Below are 16618 nucleotides of genomic sequence, written 5' to 3'. Positions count from 1 at the left end.
TTTCTGTATTTCAACTGCATTCTCTTTTTGAGATGAGACAACAAATCTTGTGATTGGGAAGTTGGCGGATAAAGTTGCTCTGATAACAATGACCGGCAAAATGAATTGCACTCATTCACAGACCAAATCTCTCTTAATGAAAAGCTTCTTCTGTCAGCAGCTTTGAATGACACTGTTACATGTGCTATCTCTCTCTCTCCACTAACCCACCAACCCCTGGGACTGCTTAAAGGAGTACTGCTCATGATTCAAGAGCCTGGTCCTTGTGGTCACTTTTCCATCTTGTTCCATCTAAAGGGTACTAAATGAAGGTGGCTGGACAATATAGCTCAGTACAGTGTCCCTGATGATTGGCTCAATGCCCAGATGTTCATCATCCTAAATTGCTGTGATTAAACATACTATTCCCCAGGGCTAATCAGCCCATTCAGCCAACCATTATTATACTGATCTTTACACTTCACAGGTGGAGTCCTGGAGCCCTTCCAGTCTCCTGGGGTCCTTAGAAAGGGCTAAGACCACAATGGTGCTCAACAGGAAAGATGAATGCTAGCAAACCAAGTCACATCTTAAAGACATAGGAAGGTGAGAGGGATTAAACTGCTCTAATAGAGCAAGCAACCTCCATGCTGAGTCAGCATTTGACCTACTCACCATGCGTTGACTTCACAGGCACCACAGGCTGCTTCAAAACAGGAGGTCAGCAAATAAAAGACCGCTGTTTAATGTCATACTGTGTTATTTTATGCATTTTTAATGCAGTCCATGCATTCCCTGCACTGATATATGAGACCTACAGCAGAATCTGCAGATGTAATGGTTTTTCCATTTGGCAAGTATGAATAGTAATGCACTTGTAGCGAATGGAGAGTGAAATTGTATTCATGAAACATTCTTTTTTCTAGGTCATATATAATCTTGGGATACATTTATGTGGCTATATGCATGCAACATTTTGTAGACACCATTTAAGACTTAATTTAAGACTCTATATTCCTAAGAACGTTAAAGAAGCAAGAGAATTAAAGGAGAGTGTCTATATAGGATTGGTCTTCAACCCTGCTCCTGGGGACCCACTGTCCTGCAAATTTTATTTCCAACCTGCTTCAGCACACCTGGTCGTTGACTTTTCAAGTGATCTTGAAGACCTTGATTAGCTGATTCAGGTGTGTTTGATTAGGGCTGGAGCTGAACTTGCAGGACAGTCGATCGCCAGGAGCAGGGTTGGGCACCCCTGGTCTATAGCATTGCATAACAGTAACCAACAACTAATTACGGTGCAAAATGCATGAGATTTCAGAAAGTTGTACATTTTGAAGACTAGTTGTTATTTTAAAAGGTTCTTTTTTAGGGAGGATTTGTAAAAGCATGTCACAGGCTCATTCAGCACTGATGACATTAATCTTTCTTTGTTTTACTAGAAATCATTTTAATATTTCCAATTTCACAGTTGATTAGCACCTTAAGTCTGTAACACAAGGCCTTTTCGGTGATTGTTTGTGCAAGATGATGTCTGATCTTACATTTGACTTGTTGGGTTCAGTGCATTAAAATATAAGACATGATGTAACCATGCAGCTTTTTAATGAACAGTCTTCTCTCTATTTAGTTTTTTCTTTTGCAGAAGAAACAAAGACAGTAGTCATTTTCAGTTGGCCTCAACGCCATCCCATCATTTATTAAACAGTGAAATTGCTGTGGAACAACGGATGTCAAATCAATTCTTTACCATTCTTGAAATAAGATCCGAATTACATTGGTGGAGTGACATAATTGGATAATTAATGGCTTTCTCAAACCCCTGGATTTAGAAAATTATTGGAAGACAGTTTTGTGTAGCTGTGTTATATAAATTCTCCAGTGGTTCTCCAGATTTAAAATGCCCTGGCATAAATGAAAATCAGATTTACAATTCAAACCTTTTTGGTTTTAAAGCTGCCTTAAAACATGCTACATCCAAATGTTTGCAGAGGATGAGTGTAACTGGTGTAATGGCATTTAAAAACAGTTTAAATTACAATCAATAGATTATAGATTAAGAACAGTTAATTATAACTCTTATTTTATTTTATTCTTTTAAAGTATACTGAAACAAGTCTCCACAGTAATCACTTGTACATTCCCCCGTCCCATCCCTGCTGTCTGAGGGTATTATTGCACTGAGATCACCACCTCTAGTCCACCTTCATCTTTTTAGCTTGACTTCATTTAGCAGTTCCCAGCATTTCTCCCTCACTGTTTGGGGGAAACTGTCTTTAGAAGTTTATCTTAAAAGGTTTTCAAACCTCTGACTCCAGACTAGATACCCTACCCCAGGGCCGTGGGGCATAGGGACTGTGTACGTTCCGTGCCACTAGAACCTGCCTGCGGTCCCTGTGCACGGAAGCAACCGGTACAGTGTGCAACGACTCATCGTTTGAGCGCCTGGGCCCCTCATAGCCTCCAATTGCAGTGCTCTGGTACAATACATGCCTGCTGCCTAAACGGGGAACCAAGGCGGCATTTTCCGGGCAATGATTGGCGAAAGGAAACAGGTGGCACGTGTCTTTGGAATGCTCATGGAATTGAGTGGGTCCCTGTGGTAGAGGACCCAAATACACTGGGAGGTCTGTATAAGAGTTCAGGTATGTTGAGTAGTGTCCATGCACTAGTGTGGAAGAGGAGCGCCGAAGGGCTGCCGTATTCTTTAGAATCGCCTCCCGGTATGAAGGAAGGCGGATGGACTTTGAGTACTTGAACTTCTGTGGCTTATACGGGTAGGAGCCCATGTGGGCGGGGTCCAGATAGGCTGGCTCCACTGCCATGTTGTAGCGAAGGCTGTTACCAGTGTTGCCGTACATCTTCGAAGGCTTGGGATTGGTCACCACCACTCGAGGGAACAGATCGGGCATGTTGATGCAACTGGTAGAGGATGCAGAGGTGGAGGGCTTCTCATCCAGCTGCCGGATCCTGTCACCACCCCACGTGGCCCTGAGAAAAGAGGCGCGGCGGTTCATTTTATCTTTCCCCAGAAGAGGAACGTCATCCATGTCCGGTTCTAGATACAGCTTTGCGCAGGATTTGCAGCTAGAGCCGGGTCTCTGGAAGTGGCTTCTCATGCAGGGTGTAGTATGGGAATGGTTTTCCACAAGGCGATTGCTTTTTAGCTCAGCCAGACAAGACTGGGGAACATCATAGTCGTCCCTTCGTCTAGTTTCCGGAGATGCTGCTACGTAGCTGTGGGACCTCTTTTTGCGACCCAGACCTGCCATGTATTGTTTATGGCTTCCCAAAGGTTCTTGGTGTTCCACAAAGATATCTGGTACCTGAAAGTCATGGTAAGAGACATAGCCAGAGGTAGGGTGGTGATAGGACTGGTCAAGGTACACATGGGGTTTCGGGGCTGTAGGAGGTGGTGGATCTCTCATGGCAATATGGGGACTGCTGAGGCTAGATATGGGTAGCGTTCGTTCATAGATGTGGTGGTGGGTGGTACGTGCGGGAAGAGTGTAGCGTAGTGAGGTAGGCCGTGTTCCCATGTGAGTCTTCTCCAACAAGTGCTGAGTGGTGCTGTCCATGTTTTGAGGGTATGGTGAGTGGTTGTCTGTAACGCTGGTAATGCAGGGCAGGCGGCTGTGGCTGAAGTCCGTCCCTATGAGGCAGGTAGGAAGACTAGGTCTGGCTGACTCTGGATCACGTCGACTCCAGTTCTCAATGGTCTTTGTAGCATTGTCCAGTGAGTTTTCAACTCTTGCAGATGAGACAATGTCCTTTGCGGTTTGGAGCATCTTCAGCATGTTGGCCTGAGTGTAACTGGTGGTGACATCTGGGCTCTGCATGTTCCCTTTACGGTCCATGTCCTCCACACCGTTGAAGCAGCTGTAGATTCCCTTCAGGGAAAAAATAAGGGAAAATGAGGCTGGCATTTTGAAGCTTAAAAGCTACTGTGTCTATTGTTTTGACTGTAAAAGGTCTTAAAACACTGGAAAACAAAGTATAGTAATGAATGGCAAAGGTCTCACAAAATTCAATTGATGTAATTTTGCTGCAGTGACCTAGATGAATTAAAGTCACACCCACTTGAAATACATCAGAATTCTATTAGCTAATTTTGCGGGTGGTTAATTACCTCAAGAACTGGCAGTGACTGATAAGATTCTCTATTTATCAGCAATCATAGTTATCTCTGAAAGTGTCTAATTATTCGATAGAAAAGTGACTGCCTGTGCATTAGTAATATTCCACCTTTAAATGAGGTCTTTAAGTTTGTAAAGCTAAAGAATGTGCTTAAAATGGACTTTGGCAGCTCTGTCCATAACCCTAAGACCCTAATTTAATTTTAACCGCTTTTCTCTTGACTTTTGGTGCTCATTCACATCCTGGAATTCCCCTGAACATCAATTTCACCACAATTTCTCTCTGCTAAGATACATTTACATCTTCTTTGTAAATTTCTCATTTTCTACCTGCATTTTCTTACAAGTTGTTTTGGTTAAAAAGAGAAAATACAAATGGCAAATGAGTTACTTTACATTATGGATTTGTAACCTTGTTCTAAGCATAACAGACACCAAAGAATTTAATTTCAGAGTATTTATGACAAACTTTACCCTGCTAATGGCCAGCAGGAAGTCCAAGCGCTCAGACTTGCGGATAGAATGCCGTAGCTTCCAGTACAGTAGATGTTCCCAGGCAAAGACCAGCAGGCTGAGACCCATAGCCACTAAAAGCATGTAAAACACTCCGGCCATGTTGTCAATGTCGAGCTTGGAGCTCATCACCTCCTTCCTCTCGTTACGACAGATACCAGTGAGCCACACTGTCTGGAGCTTCTGCGTTTCACCTGTAACACATAATACATTTCCGTCAGACTTACGAATCAGAGCTCCTCTAACGAAAGTAAGTTTATGTTACCATCAGCAAGGAACTGGAGAAGAGCTAGGTCTATGGGACGCTTCCAGCGAGATTCTTTCTGAAGGGCGATACCATAGCCTGTTGTTGCAAATACCTTCCCACTACCTATTGTCACCAGTTTACACCCTTCATCTTTACCAGCCATGTAGTTAAGCACAGCTGCATCGTATATGAAGGCGTCCAGCTTCCTGTTAGTAGAAAAGAAATGATACATGTCAGCAGAAAAGATATTACACTGCGGAAAGATTTGTTTATAGATTCAAGAGACAATGAAAGTAAACACACCCAGTTTTGAGGCTGTTGAGTGCATCCTCTACACCTTTCTGGTTGTACTTAACCATGTGGGAATGCATTTCAGGATAATTGCTCCTTATGTTTCGTTCTGTGCTGCCATTGGGCACAGTCCCAAACCGGAATGGAGGATATTGGTCTTGTGGTTTCTGGAACTGAAAGGCAACATTTTAACAAGTTAGCATGTTTAAATTTAACTTTGTGAACAACGTACAGTCCAGGTGTGTGCTAAAGAAGTGGAAAAAATAGATCCCTGGATGAGTTCCTTGGTTAAGGATTAATGCATTTTAATAGATTCCAGGACTGCTAGATATGCCAGTAATGACTTTTGGCTGGGAAAGCTACGCTGCTGGAAAGTGTGATTGATTTTTCTTTAAGCTGGATTTCTGTATGGGAATTTATTCAAGGTTCAGCCTTCATCTTTGCCCTCATCCAAGGATTCTCACGATTCTTTATCTGCAAATGCCACATTAAATATAATCTAATTCCAAATGAGAATATGACTGAAATTAATCCTCATGAAGAAAGGGCTGCAGTGATAAAACTTGGACTGAACCTCTGGGTCATCAATGCTCTTTTCTGTCTCAAGCCCTTCTTTGTCAATTCATTCGCACCTCTGTTTAAATTCTAACATTTGAACCTCAGATTGTCCTCAGAAAGATGAGAAATTATCTCAGCTGCCTGACCAAACATCTGAGGAATTTCAATATTACTTTTCCCCTTGCTAAATTTCTCATTGTTTCGTTTTTACATGATTCCGGCCATGTTCATTAACTGCTGTTAATGTCATATCAAATAAATGTAATGTAGCCACTAAGACAGCACTTCAGAACTCAAGCCATGAATATTTGTGCTGTAATGTAGGTAACCTTGCTGGTGTGAATGAAGGAGAACAGTCTCGAAGGAACGAGTGGATGTGATTGTATTCCGGCTGAGTGCATGTGACGGACTCCAGTGCCAGTGAATGCGTCCTTCGAAGTGTGTTTACTGTCGTCTGATGGAAGAAGACAGCATAAGTGTTGTCTTTCATCTGTCCTGTGGCCCTGACCACACAAAAAGTTTGCTCCTAACTAAGAAAAAGTAATGTTGGGGTGGTGTTGGCGCAACACCATATGGGGTGTTGTTGGCACACTGGACAAGACACATGCCTTTGGTGCGAGTGACCTGGGTTCGAATCTGCTGTGAGACACCAATGTGTCCCTGAGCAAGACACTTAACCCCTAGTTGCTCCAGAGGTGTGCAACCTCTGACGTATATAGCAATTGTAAGTAGCTTTGGATAAAAGCGTCAGCAAAATGTAAAAAAATTTTTAATGTAGAACAGAGAATTGTATATACTAATATATATATATATATATAGTACAGACCAAAAGTTTGGACACACCTTCTCATTCAAAGAGTTTTCTTTATTTTCATGACTATGTAAATTGTAGAGTCACACTGAAGGCATCAAGGGCTATTTGACCAAGAAGGAGAGTGATGGGGTGCTGCGCCAGATGACCTGGCCTCCACAGTCACCGGACCTGAACCCAGTCGAGATGGTTTAGGGGTGAGCTGGACTGCACACAGAAGGCAAAAGGGCCAACAAGTGCTAAGCATCTCTCGGGGAACTCCTTCAAGACTGTTGGAAGACCATTTCAGGTGAGTACCTCTTGAAGCTCATCAAGAGAAAGCCAAGAGTGTGCAAAGCAGTAATCAAAGCAAAAGGAGGCTACTTTGAAGAACCTAGAATATGACATATTTTCAGTTGTTTCACATTTTTTTGTTATGTATATAATTCCACATGTGTTAATTCATAGTTTTGATGCCTTCAGTGTGGATCTACAATTTTCATAGTCATGAAAATAAAGAAAACTCTTTGAATGAGAAGAGGTGTGTCCAAACTTTTGGTCTGTACTGTATATATATATATATATATATATATATATATATATATATATATATATATATATATATACATAAAAAGCCATTGAAGTAATTTAGCATGTTTGGTTTGTTTCATGATTTTAAGATAAAAATGCAAAATAATTAATAAATACAATATTTTTTTATCATTTTTCTTTTTCATTACATTATTTTACATATTCTGTTTTGTTACTTAAAGAACTTTCAAAAACATTTCTATGTTGTACTTTACTTTTTATTTTCTTTAAATAAATTAAAATTGTATTTTATCATCTTTATGTTTGTTACGCTAAAATTAAGCCAACAATGTAATATATAAATAGATAAAAAAATGTTGCTACAAAAACAAGTGTGCTAAGCTGCAGCTATCAAAGTTTGCGCTGTTTGAAAGCAAGTAATCTCTACATGATATTCTTGCCCTCCGGCTATTTTGCCCTTCAGGCATTTTGTTCGTGTAATGACACACTCAGACACACTCCTGAATCCAAATGCATCACAAAAACACCTTGCTGTCAGTGTCTAATTCCCTGGTAGTCAACCTGGGTGGCTCTTTAATCACTGTCTTTTGGCATGAAGTCTCACTTTGTCTTCAAAATTGCTCTTTAACAGTTTCCCTCTGAAGCTCGCCAGTTGTAACAGCTTTCAGTATCATTGTAAATCACTTCACCTTGTTGTGTCCCTACACAACCGATAAAACAGTGTAACAGAGTTGTCTAAATAGGATGACCACTTAACTAGGCAGCTTAGGTTAACATGCAATTTATTAGTAGACACATTTCAGCGTGATAAAGCAATGAAATCCTTAGATTATTTTACCAAAACCCAGTTTACAATACATGATTAACAATGTTTATCATGTTGCCAGCATTTAAAACCATTTTAATGCTACAAATTGCCCATAAACGTCTTATTAAAATAACACAAATGAGTAATATAGTACAGGATCTCATCATTAAAGTTTACATAGTCACGATGTACATATATATAATCAGCACAAAACCCTCTTGTAGTTCCATAGAGTGATAGCTTTGATAAAAACTCGTGCCCTGGAATGGCCATTTGGCTAAGAGAGATGCTGGCAGCTCTTACCTTCTTGTCACTCAGTCCAGAAACAGTGTCAATGTACTGCTCCTGGATCATGAAGGCTGCCAGGTTGGCTGTGTAGCTGGCCAGGAAGATCACGGCAAAGAAAGCCCACACCAGCACCATGATCTTACTGGTGGTGCCTTTGGGGTTTTCAATGGGCACTGAGTTGTTGAAGACGATCCCCCACAGCAGCCAGACCGACTTCCCAATGGTGAACGTCGGCCCACCTGGATCTGAAATGGAGAATATTTAAGTTGGTTGCCATCACTCTTGGTTGTTAATTAATTAATTAATTAATTTTATTGAACAGTGGTTTACTTAACATACCTTAACATTTTTTTAAAAAAATAAATTCAATAATAATAATAATAATAATAAACAATTAAGGATAAAAAAGGTTTTAAAAATCTCTGTTAATATTGTAAATTATTCACGGAAACTTATTACTGCACATTACTATAATACCAAAGGTAATAATTAACATCAAACTTTTAAAAAGTTCAAACTATGAAATTCTGTTTTTTCTTTTAGATAATATTATCAACATTCAAATAAAATGTATTCTTTATAAATGCGTAAATTTATTTTTAGAATTCATTAAAATTACTGAATAATAATAACTATTTATTGCAATGATAATAGGACATTATTTTGAATATTTTCGAGGTCATTGACATAAATTAGATATGTTGTATTTTGAGAGATCTTGTATCTGTGAGATATATATTTGGTTTTTCAGATGGATAGGACAGACAGCGACAATCCATAAGAAAGAAAAATCACAAATAAGATCTCCTTAATATCTCAGTTGCTTCTGCCTACACAGTGGTGAGATTAACTCGGATGATTCTTCGGAGAAAAACATGTGCATCACCTCTAGAGTTTCAGAAGAGATCTTAAAGGTCCCGTTCTTCGTGATCCCATGTTTTAAACTTTGTGTAATGTTGTTGTTAGAGTATAAATAATATCTGTAAAGTTCCACAGCTCAAAGTTCAATGCCAAGCGAGATATTTTATTTTACAGAATTCAGCTACAAAAAACGACCCGTTTGGACTACATCCCTCTAGTTCCTGCAGTAATGACGTCACTAAAACAGTTTTTTTGACTAACCACCGCGCACAGTAATTCACAAAAAAGGGGGCGTGGCCTTGTTGCGCTCTGACGGAGAAGAGGAAGAGCTGCGTTTGTGTTTGTTACCATGTCGTTGAAACGCTGTTATTTTCATCTCGGAGTCCAATCATCTTTGTTTTGGCTTCCCAGGGACACTGTACTTGGAGATTAATGGTTACAATTTATGTTTAACTCGGTTCCCGAAAATTATAATCCGCATGTAAAACTATGTGCAGCAAATTTCTTGAGGACAACTTCCTCAATCTCAATCAGTTTAATGCCGGATTCGCACAAAGATTATTCTTGAAAGATGGAGCAGTTCCCTCTTTGTCTGGAGAAGGTGTTGTTTATGAACGACAACCAGTAAGTGTATTTTATGATTTAAAATGGTGCGTTTAACAGTTTCTGTAACTTATTACACAAAGGACAATGCTGTTTAGCTTTGTTAACTAGATGTTAGGGCTGTGCAAAAAAATCTAATACGATTTTCATGCGCATCTCGTCAGTAAAAACACTCCTGTGATTATAAGTACATCTCCAGCACATGCGTTCTTTCACTGTCTATGGTTCAGATCAGGATTGGCAGGTTTTCATGCTTCTCAAAACTAGTCCAATCATGTTTCGAGGAGGGCCGCGCACTCAGCTGCTGTCGAATCACAACACAGGTACCGCTGGCCCAATCAGAACTCGTTACGTATTTCTGAAGGAGGGACTTTATAGAACAAGGAAGTCATCAGCCCGTTTTTATGACGGTATTGGTGAATTGTGTGAAAAATACTGTTTTTTTACACGCAAAACATAAACATAATGTTATATTGCACACTGTAAACACAATCAAAGCTTCAAAAAAGCACGAAAAACGTGACCTTTAAAAGAATCTCAAACTGTGCTTATATTCCAAAGTCTGCAATCAAAAGTCAGATTTCTTAATATGAACTCAAACTTTTCTCATCAGGCTCCTCCAAAATCAAACTATCTCTTACTCTTATCTATACTGAAATGTCTGTTATCTCATTTGTATTGACTCAAGGAATTCATGAAACAAAAACAAGATTAGTTTAAGTAAACATAAATTAGAGCTCAATAAATTTACCTGAGCTATAAAAGCATAACCATCTGAGTAATAAAGCGTTTCTCTCATACATGAATTATCTTTTCCCCTTGCTTATATTCTGTCAAACCTGACATCTGTCACAGTTCCTGAAGTGTTTGCAGAACACTGACCTTTGGCATTGACCAGACTGCGGTTGTAGCCCACAGGACTAAAGTATTCGAAGACGAACACAGTCACTGCCACGACTGTAAGACACATGACAAACATCATCACCCACACCGCTGGGCTGTAGGGCTCTGAAAGAGGGACAGACAAACACAGATCAAGCAAATGACGGTATTCCCAAACGACTTGGTTTTTATTGTAGTAGGACTGTGAGACCATTTTTAATTTGTAAATGATGCATACAAAATGAGGTGCAAATTAAAGTCCACACGATTCATATGCCATTAAACAAGAGGAACACACACGAGTAAGACTGCACTGTGAATATTTATAACTACATCTTGTTTTATGAAATGACAGTATGCTATTGTGTTTTACTATGAATTCTGGCTTCTGGGAAAGTTTATTGTTTGCAGTATAATGGAAAAATGTGCAAAAGGATTTATGGGATGACTAACTGACTACATCACTGAAAATAAAATAGTGTCAACATTGGAAACCAATACTTTTGTAGTTAGTTAAGAACAACTCCAAGGTTTATTGTTATTAACTAATACTGATCATATAGAAATATCAGATTAAAAACTTGGTAGTAAGTAATGTGGATGTTGGTAACTAAAATAAGTTTGTTGAAGAACAAAAATTACAAAATTTGGTGGGGGGGGGGCTAAAATACTAAACTTACACTAAAATTAAAATATACATAAATATAATCATATATAATAGTATATTAATAATATTCAAATATCAAACAATTAGGCACAATTCTTAAGTAATGTGTGATTTCTAAATAATTTCTTCACAGGAAATGGCGGATAAAAATGCATTTCAGTTATACTGTAGATACTCCACTGGTATATGATTTAGCTGTAAAAACATGATCAGCTGTGCTAGTTTTTTATATTTCTTACCCAGGAAGGCTGACGGAGACACGGTTCCATTGCTCCTGGCCACCATCACACTGATGCCAGTCTCCACAAACGGCACAGAGAAGTCAATGATTTCAGAGCGCTCCTCATTTATGGTCAGAGAGCCAATGGCCATGTCCGCTCGCTTATAAAACACCTGAGAAGATAGATGCAAATATATATACTGTATATATACTGAGTTTAAGTTCTGCATTCATGTTTAATTGAATGTGTCACTTGCTGTTTTTAATTCATTGTAAAATTGCAGTTTCTGTGTGAAAATGTATCTTTTTTACCATGCATATTTTTTTTTTTTTGTATATCCAAAAGAGGTTAATAAAAAAATGTCTACAAATCTACAGCAGAAAGTCAGTCATGTGGGTTTGGAATCATTACAGAATTTTCATTTTTGGGTGAATTGTGGATTTAATAACCGTAAGCATGTTTTTTTGTGACTGTGCTAGTCCTGTAATCACTATGGGAGTGAGTGAGTGTGTGTGTGTGTGTGTGTGTGTTTGTGTGTGTGTCTCTCTCTCTCTAGTTAACCCACATCATCCATAATGCCCGAATGAGCACAATAGTTTTATTGCATCCCAGAAAAAAATGCAATAAATACAGGACAAAGCAAAAGCACACGTCACAGTCTGAAACTCTTTAGATGCCACTGTGCATCAAACGTCGACTTGCTTGATGGAGATGTTTATTTACAAGGTTGTTTGTGTCATTTCAATGCCAGTCACGTCCGCTGGAATGAACAAGCTTTTAGAGAAAAATACTGGAGTCAACCGTGTCTCTCTCATATAGATTTAGGCTTTGTTTTCTTGTTTAGCTTGACATCAAAGACGCTAAATAAGTTATAGAACTAGTTTGCATTAGAATCTGCAAATGACATTTAAAGCATTTGCAAACCATTTTACTTACTATATGTACAATGTAGTATTTTATTTAACAAAATGGCACTTGATTTTATCCATCAAGAATTGATTGGATGGTGAAAAATTGGTATTGAAATGACTAGTTGTTGGAGGAGAGGAGTTGAAAAATGAGAGGGAGGGGGAATGTTGACATTGAAGTAAGATTATGCAGAAGACCATTGAATCCTTATATAAAAATAAGACCAGCCATGTGTTTTATGAAAGTAAATTGGGTGAATTTAGTTTCATGAAGTTTTCTCACCTCTCCGATCATACCGTTCCAGATCCCTCGTACCAGCTTGCCATGTTTGCCGTTGGTGACCAGGTAGAGGTCGTAGGAGAACTTGATGTTGCGAGAGAGCTTTTTCAGGATGTCTATGCAGAAGCCTTTGCAGCATAGTTTGGTGTAAGGCTCAGTGTGTCCGACTATCCTGTGGGAACACAACGGGAACTTCATCAAGTTTGAAAAAAAATACAGAAACTGTACAAATAGAAAAAATCAGTTAAAGGTTTTCTCTTCGCATTTAGACGTCATTAACATAGAACTGTAATTTTCAATGGCAGTATTCACAAGAATTTGAAATCCAAACCTACAACGACCAGTGATGTAGAAGATATTGGTGCTTTACTCAAGTATATATACTTCTGTTGACTTCTACTTTTACTGTACTGCATATTAAAGAGAAATTTGATTCTTTTACTTATTATATTTGCAACTAAAAGAATCCGACACAATCTCTCCTGATCAGTCATAGCAGTATTCAATTTTCAAATTATTTTTTAATCGGATTACTTCCTTTAAATATGTCAATGAGGTGTAAATGATCCCTTTCACAAATCACAAATCTGAATCTAAATCTCAAGAAGCACAAGCACACTGAAACAGATCTCAATGAATCGCCACAAAATTGTAAGTCTGATTTCTTTGAAAAGTAACACACCATCTCCCCACCACAAAATGAATCGTTGAAACAAGCACCACCAATAATGGATGGATGGAGAACTGCAAGTGTTTTTTTTTTTGGCTGGTGTGGCCTAGTGGTTAAATATCCAAAAAGGCTGATGGTTTCAATTCAACAAGAGGTGTTTTATGAACATGAGCTGTAACAGGCAATTTCACAATGTAAGTGAACATGGTTCAGTCTGAATGCTTTTAAAATATCTCTGAATGTTAAGACCAAACCCAAACATGGATGTTTAGTCTTTAGGTGCAGCTTGTTGTACGTGAGAAGTTTTAAATAGGTCAGACACGATACAAGAACAATGTCTTGTATATAATCTATTTGCATCCGTCATTAGTTACTCAGACTTGTTTTGTAATTATGTTCAGTGCCAATCCATTTGCCACCACCAACAAATAAATACAAAAAGGGCCATTTCTGTGCAGATATCTGAAATGAAAAACCTTTCAGTGGTGGCTGTGCCTCATTAACATTATATTGCTTCCTCAGTCTTGGCCTGTTTCCTCGATTATGAATGTCGAGTCGAAACTTACATCCAATCATGAGTGATTAACGACAGCTCCAATAAATCCATTCACACGGTTTAACGGCAGTGGCGAAGGCTGTTTGTGCTTTTCTACGGCCAGACAGGGAATAACACTGCATTCTGAATGTGTAACAAGGAGCCTTTATGGTTATAGTCTCTAAATAGCATCAATGTACACATGAAAACGCAAGAAAGTGTCCTCTGGGAGAACCTAAAAATGGCAAGTAACTAAACAAGGGAAGATTACAAGAGCACTGATGATGAGACATGGTGAGAGGACGTGTGACGTCAGCAATGAGTGGGTGGATGGGTAGTGGCCATCACCACAGGTCCTAGTGTTTCGTCGTAGCTGTGGCAGATGGAAGGACACAAATCCAACTCAAATTAATCACAACCAAATAAAGATGGAAGAGAAACGGCGTGTGGGGTCACTAGGCTGAGCTCACATCAGATAAGAGCTGTTACTGTACAGAGACTGTACATACTGCCATCAGGATAAAACTGGGGCTCAGATACTTTGTTCAATTAAGATTTATGTAATTTTTTTCTCAGTCCGAATGATCAAATCAGATTTCACATAGTATTTACATAATTTGTTAATACAATCGCATTAGATCAGGTGCTGCAACAAGAGGACTTCATTTACCTGCAGGCATAACAGTGACATACGATGTAAATAAAAAATAATACAATAAATTCAATAAATAATAAAATTAAGTAAATAAATACAAATAGACAAATGAGTGTTACAATAATAGTCACAGTTGGGTACATACCTCGGTTTTGGGGTCATGGTTCGATATGATTTCAGTACAACAGGAAATGTATTTTTTAATTTATGTTGAACAGACAACATGTAGCATGAACAGTTGAAAAAAAAAGATTTTACCAGTAAAATACTGTAAAAATCCTACAGTAAAAACCTGTTAACTGGTTAACAGTAAGTTTACATACTATATTCGGTGAATAAATGTAATTACATTTTACATTTTACAGTAAAATACTATTAAAAATAAAAAATTTTGGAAGTCATTGTATAACTTACAGTGAAAAACCATAAATTGACACTCCCAGAATTCCCTGAATGACACTTCATATTTTTTTTCTTATCAGTTTTGTACATTATAGTTTAATCTTACATCTGAAGTTGTTAAATTAATGTTTATTGCATTATTTCAGTATCGTGTGTCACCATGATGGGGTTTAGTGTTTGTGTGAATGACACTGTGCACCTTCTATATATAAGTATTGGCCTCCTCAGCTCATAGAAAAGCTGTTTGTCATGAGCTTTGGTTCATCATGTGACTTTCTCATCACCACCCATTTTTGGTGGTTATCAGTCCATTACAATGGTTCAAAACAGATATTATCACTTCAGTATGTTGGTTTATTAACATTAAACCAGTTAATGAAATATGGTATGTGAATTAAAGTCTGTAAAACCTAAAATGTTGCTACCATATTTTTTACGGTGAACTTCTGGCAATCACAGTACGGTATTTTACTGTAAATGTCACTGATTCTTTTTACAGTGTAGATTGTATAATTTCAAGATTTAAAGCAAGAAGAGAACGGTCTGACTTAAGATTTTGGAAAATATACCACGTAAGACATCTGCACAAAACAAAAACAGCAGACGGACTAAAACACTTCTGTGAAAGTGCGTCCCAAGTCATGTTATGCACTATTTTATGATGTTTTTATTAGTAAAAATAGTGTGAGTAGAATGTTCACACTGAAAATTCCAAAAAGAAAAAGTGAACTTTGAACACCCAGATGATGCACTTAACCGAAAAAAAAAATATTAATTGAATGTTGGACACTTGACTGAACTGTCACAGATTTAATTACATATCGAAGGGGGAGGGGCTATCAGACTCCGATTATGAATGACAAAATAACTTTATATAATTCATACACTACAGGGTTGAGTACATAGTTCATATTTGAGTGCATAGAGTATGAGTACATAGTGTATAGTACGTAATTTGGGATGCAGCTTACTTTAATATGCATTATATGGAGGTAAGAGGAATAGAAAATGACATCGAAACATTTCTGAACATTCAGCTCTTCTCAGAGATACAATAAAAACGTGCTTCATTTCCTTAAGCAATGTTATTATAATGAGATGTTATGTCATTTAAACAACATATTTTCTCATAATAATGAGATGTTATGTCATTAAGACACATTAAAAAAAATTATGACATTGTTCATAGCACGGGATTGGTGTCATTTATTGATGTACAGTTAATCACAGATACTTTATCAAAACATTTTATCCACAGTCTACAAACATTGTGTATGAAAGTGCTGTATTTCAACGATTATTTCATTATTTAAAGGGGTGTGTGCAAGTCTACAATCTGCAAGATGGCAGCTGAATGTATTTAAAAATCAAATATTATTTGTATCGCTATTACAAGCAACAGCAGAATTGTTTTTAGAAAACATTGTTTCATGGGGGGAAAAAAACATCCCCACAAGAAAACTGTACAACATTATTGGTTGACAGTAATGTTATTCCAGGATCAACCTGATGTTGATACTAGAATAAATTCTATGTGCAGGTGCTCTGATCTGTGGTGCTCATGAGAGCAATGCATAAGTTGAGTCGGACACCTACATTTCCCAATCCCATCCCCTTCCTGTCCTCCCTCTAAGAAGCAGAAAGTAATTACAGAAAAATCAATATTAAGTGCAGATTCTTGCTGTTGTAGTGAGGAAGAGCATCAGTTTCAGGGAGTGGGTTAATGCATTAACAAAGTAGTAGAAATGTCCATCCAGTTCACATTAGTGAGA

The 16618-nt window shown here is 38.1% G+C and overlaps 1 protein-coding gene across 1 annotated transcript in view; it reads right to left on the bottom strand.

The window, feature by feature from the left end:
* Window positions 1-1645: 1645 nt before the first annotated feature.
* The window catches only part of LOC113052002 (glutamate receptor ionotropic, NMDA 2C-like), a 65925-nt gene continuing 50952 nt past the window's right edge, over window positions 1646-16618 (bottom strand). Inside the window, exons 6-13 of the mRNA XM_026216240.1 lie at window positions 12588-12756; window positions 11415-11568; window positions 10509-10634; window positions 8178-8407; window positions 5179-5339; window positions 4894-5081; window positions 4590-4822; window positions 1646-3869 (exon numbers count right to left, since the gene is read on the bottom strand). Of these exons, the coding sequence (XP_026072025.1) occupies window positions 2280-3869; window positions 4590-4822; window positions 4894-5081; window positions 5179-5339; window positions 8178-8407; window positions 10509-10634; window positions 11415-11568; window positions 12588-12756 (2851 nt within the window). The 3' untranslated portion in view covers window positions 1646-2279. The remainder of the gene's footprint in view (window positions 3870-4589; window positions 4823-4893; window positions 5082-5178; window positions 5340-8177; window positions 8408-10508; window positions 10635-11414; window positions 11569-12587; window positions 12757-16618) is intronic.

The sequence above is a fragment of the Carassius auratus genome, chromosome 3 (assembly GCF_003368295.1).
Source record: "Carassius auratus strain Wakin chromosome 3, ASM336829v1, whole genome shotgun sequence".
Classification (NCBI taxonomy): Eukaryota; Metazoa; Chordata; class Actinopteri; order Cypriniformes; family Cyprinidae; genus Carassius; species Carassius auratus.
This window is presented reverse-complemented; position numbering and strand designations above follow the sequence as displayed.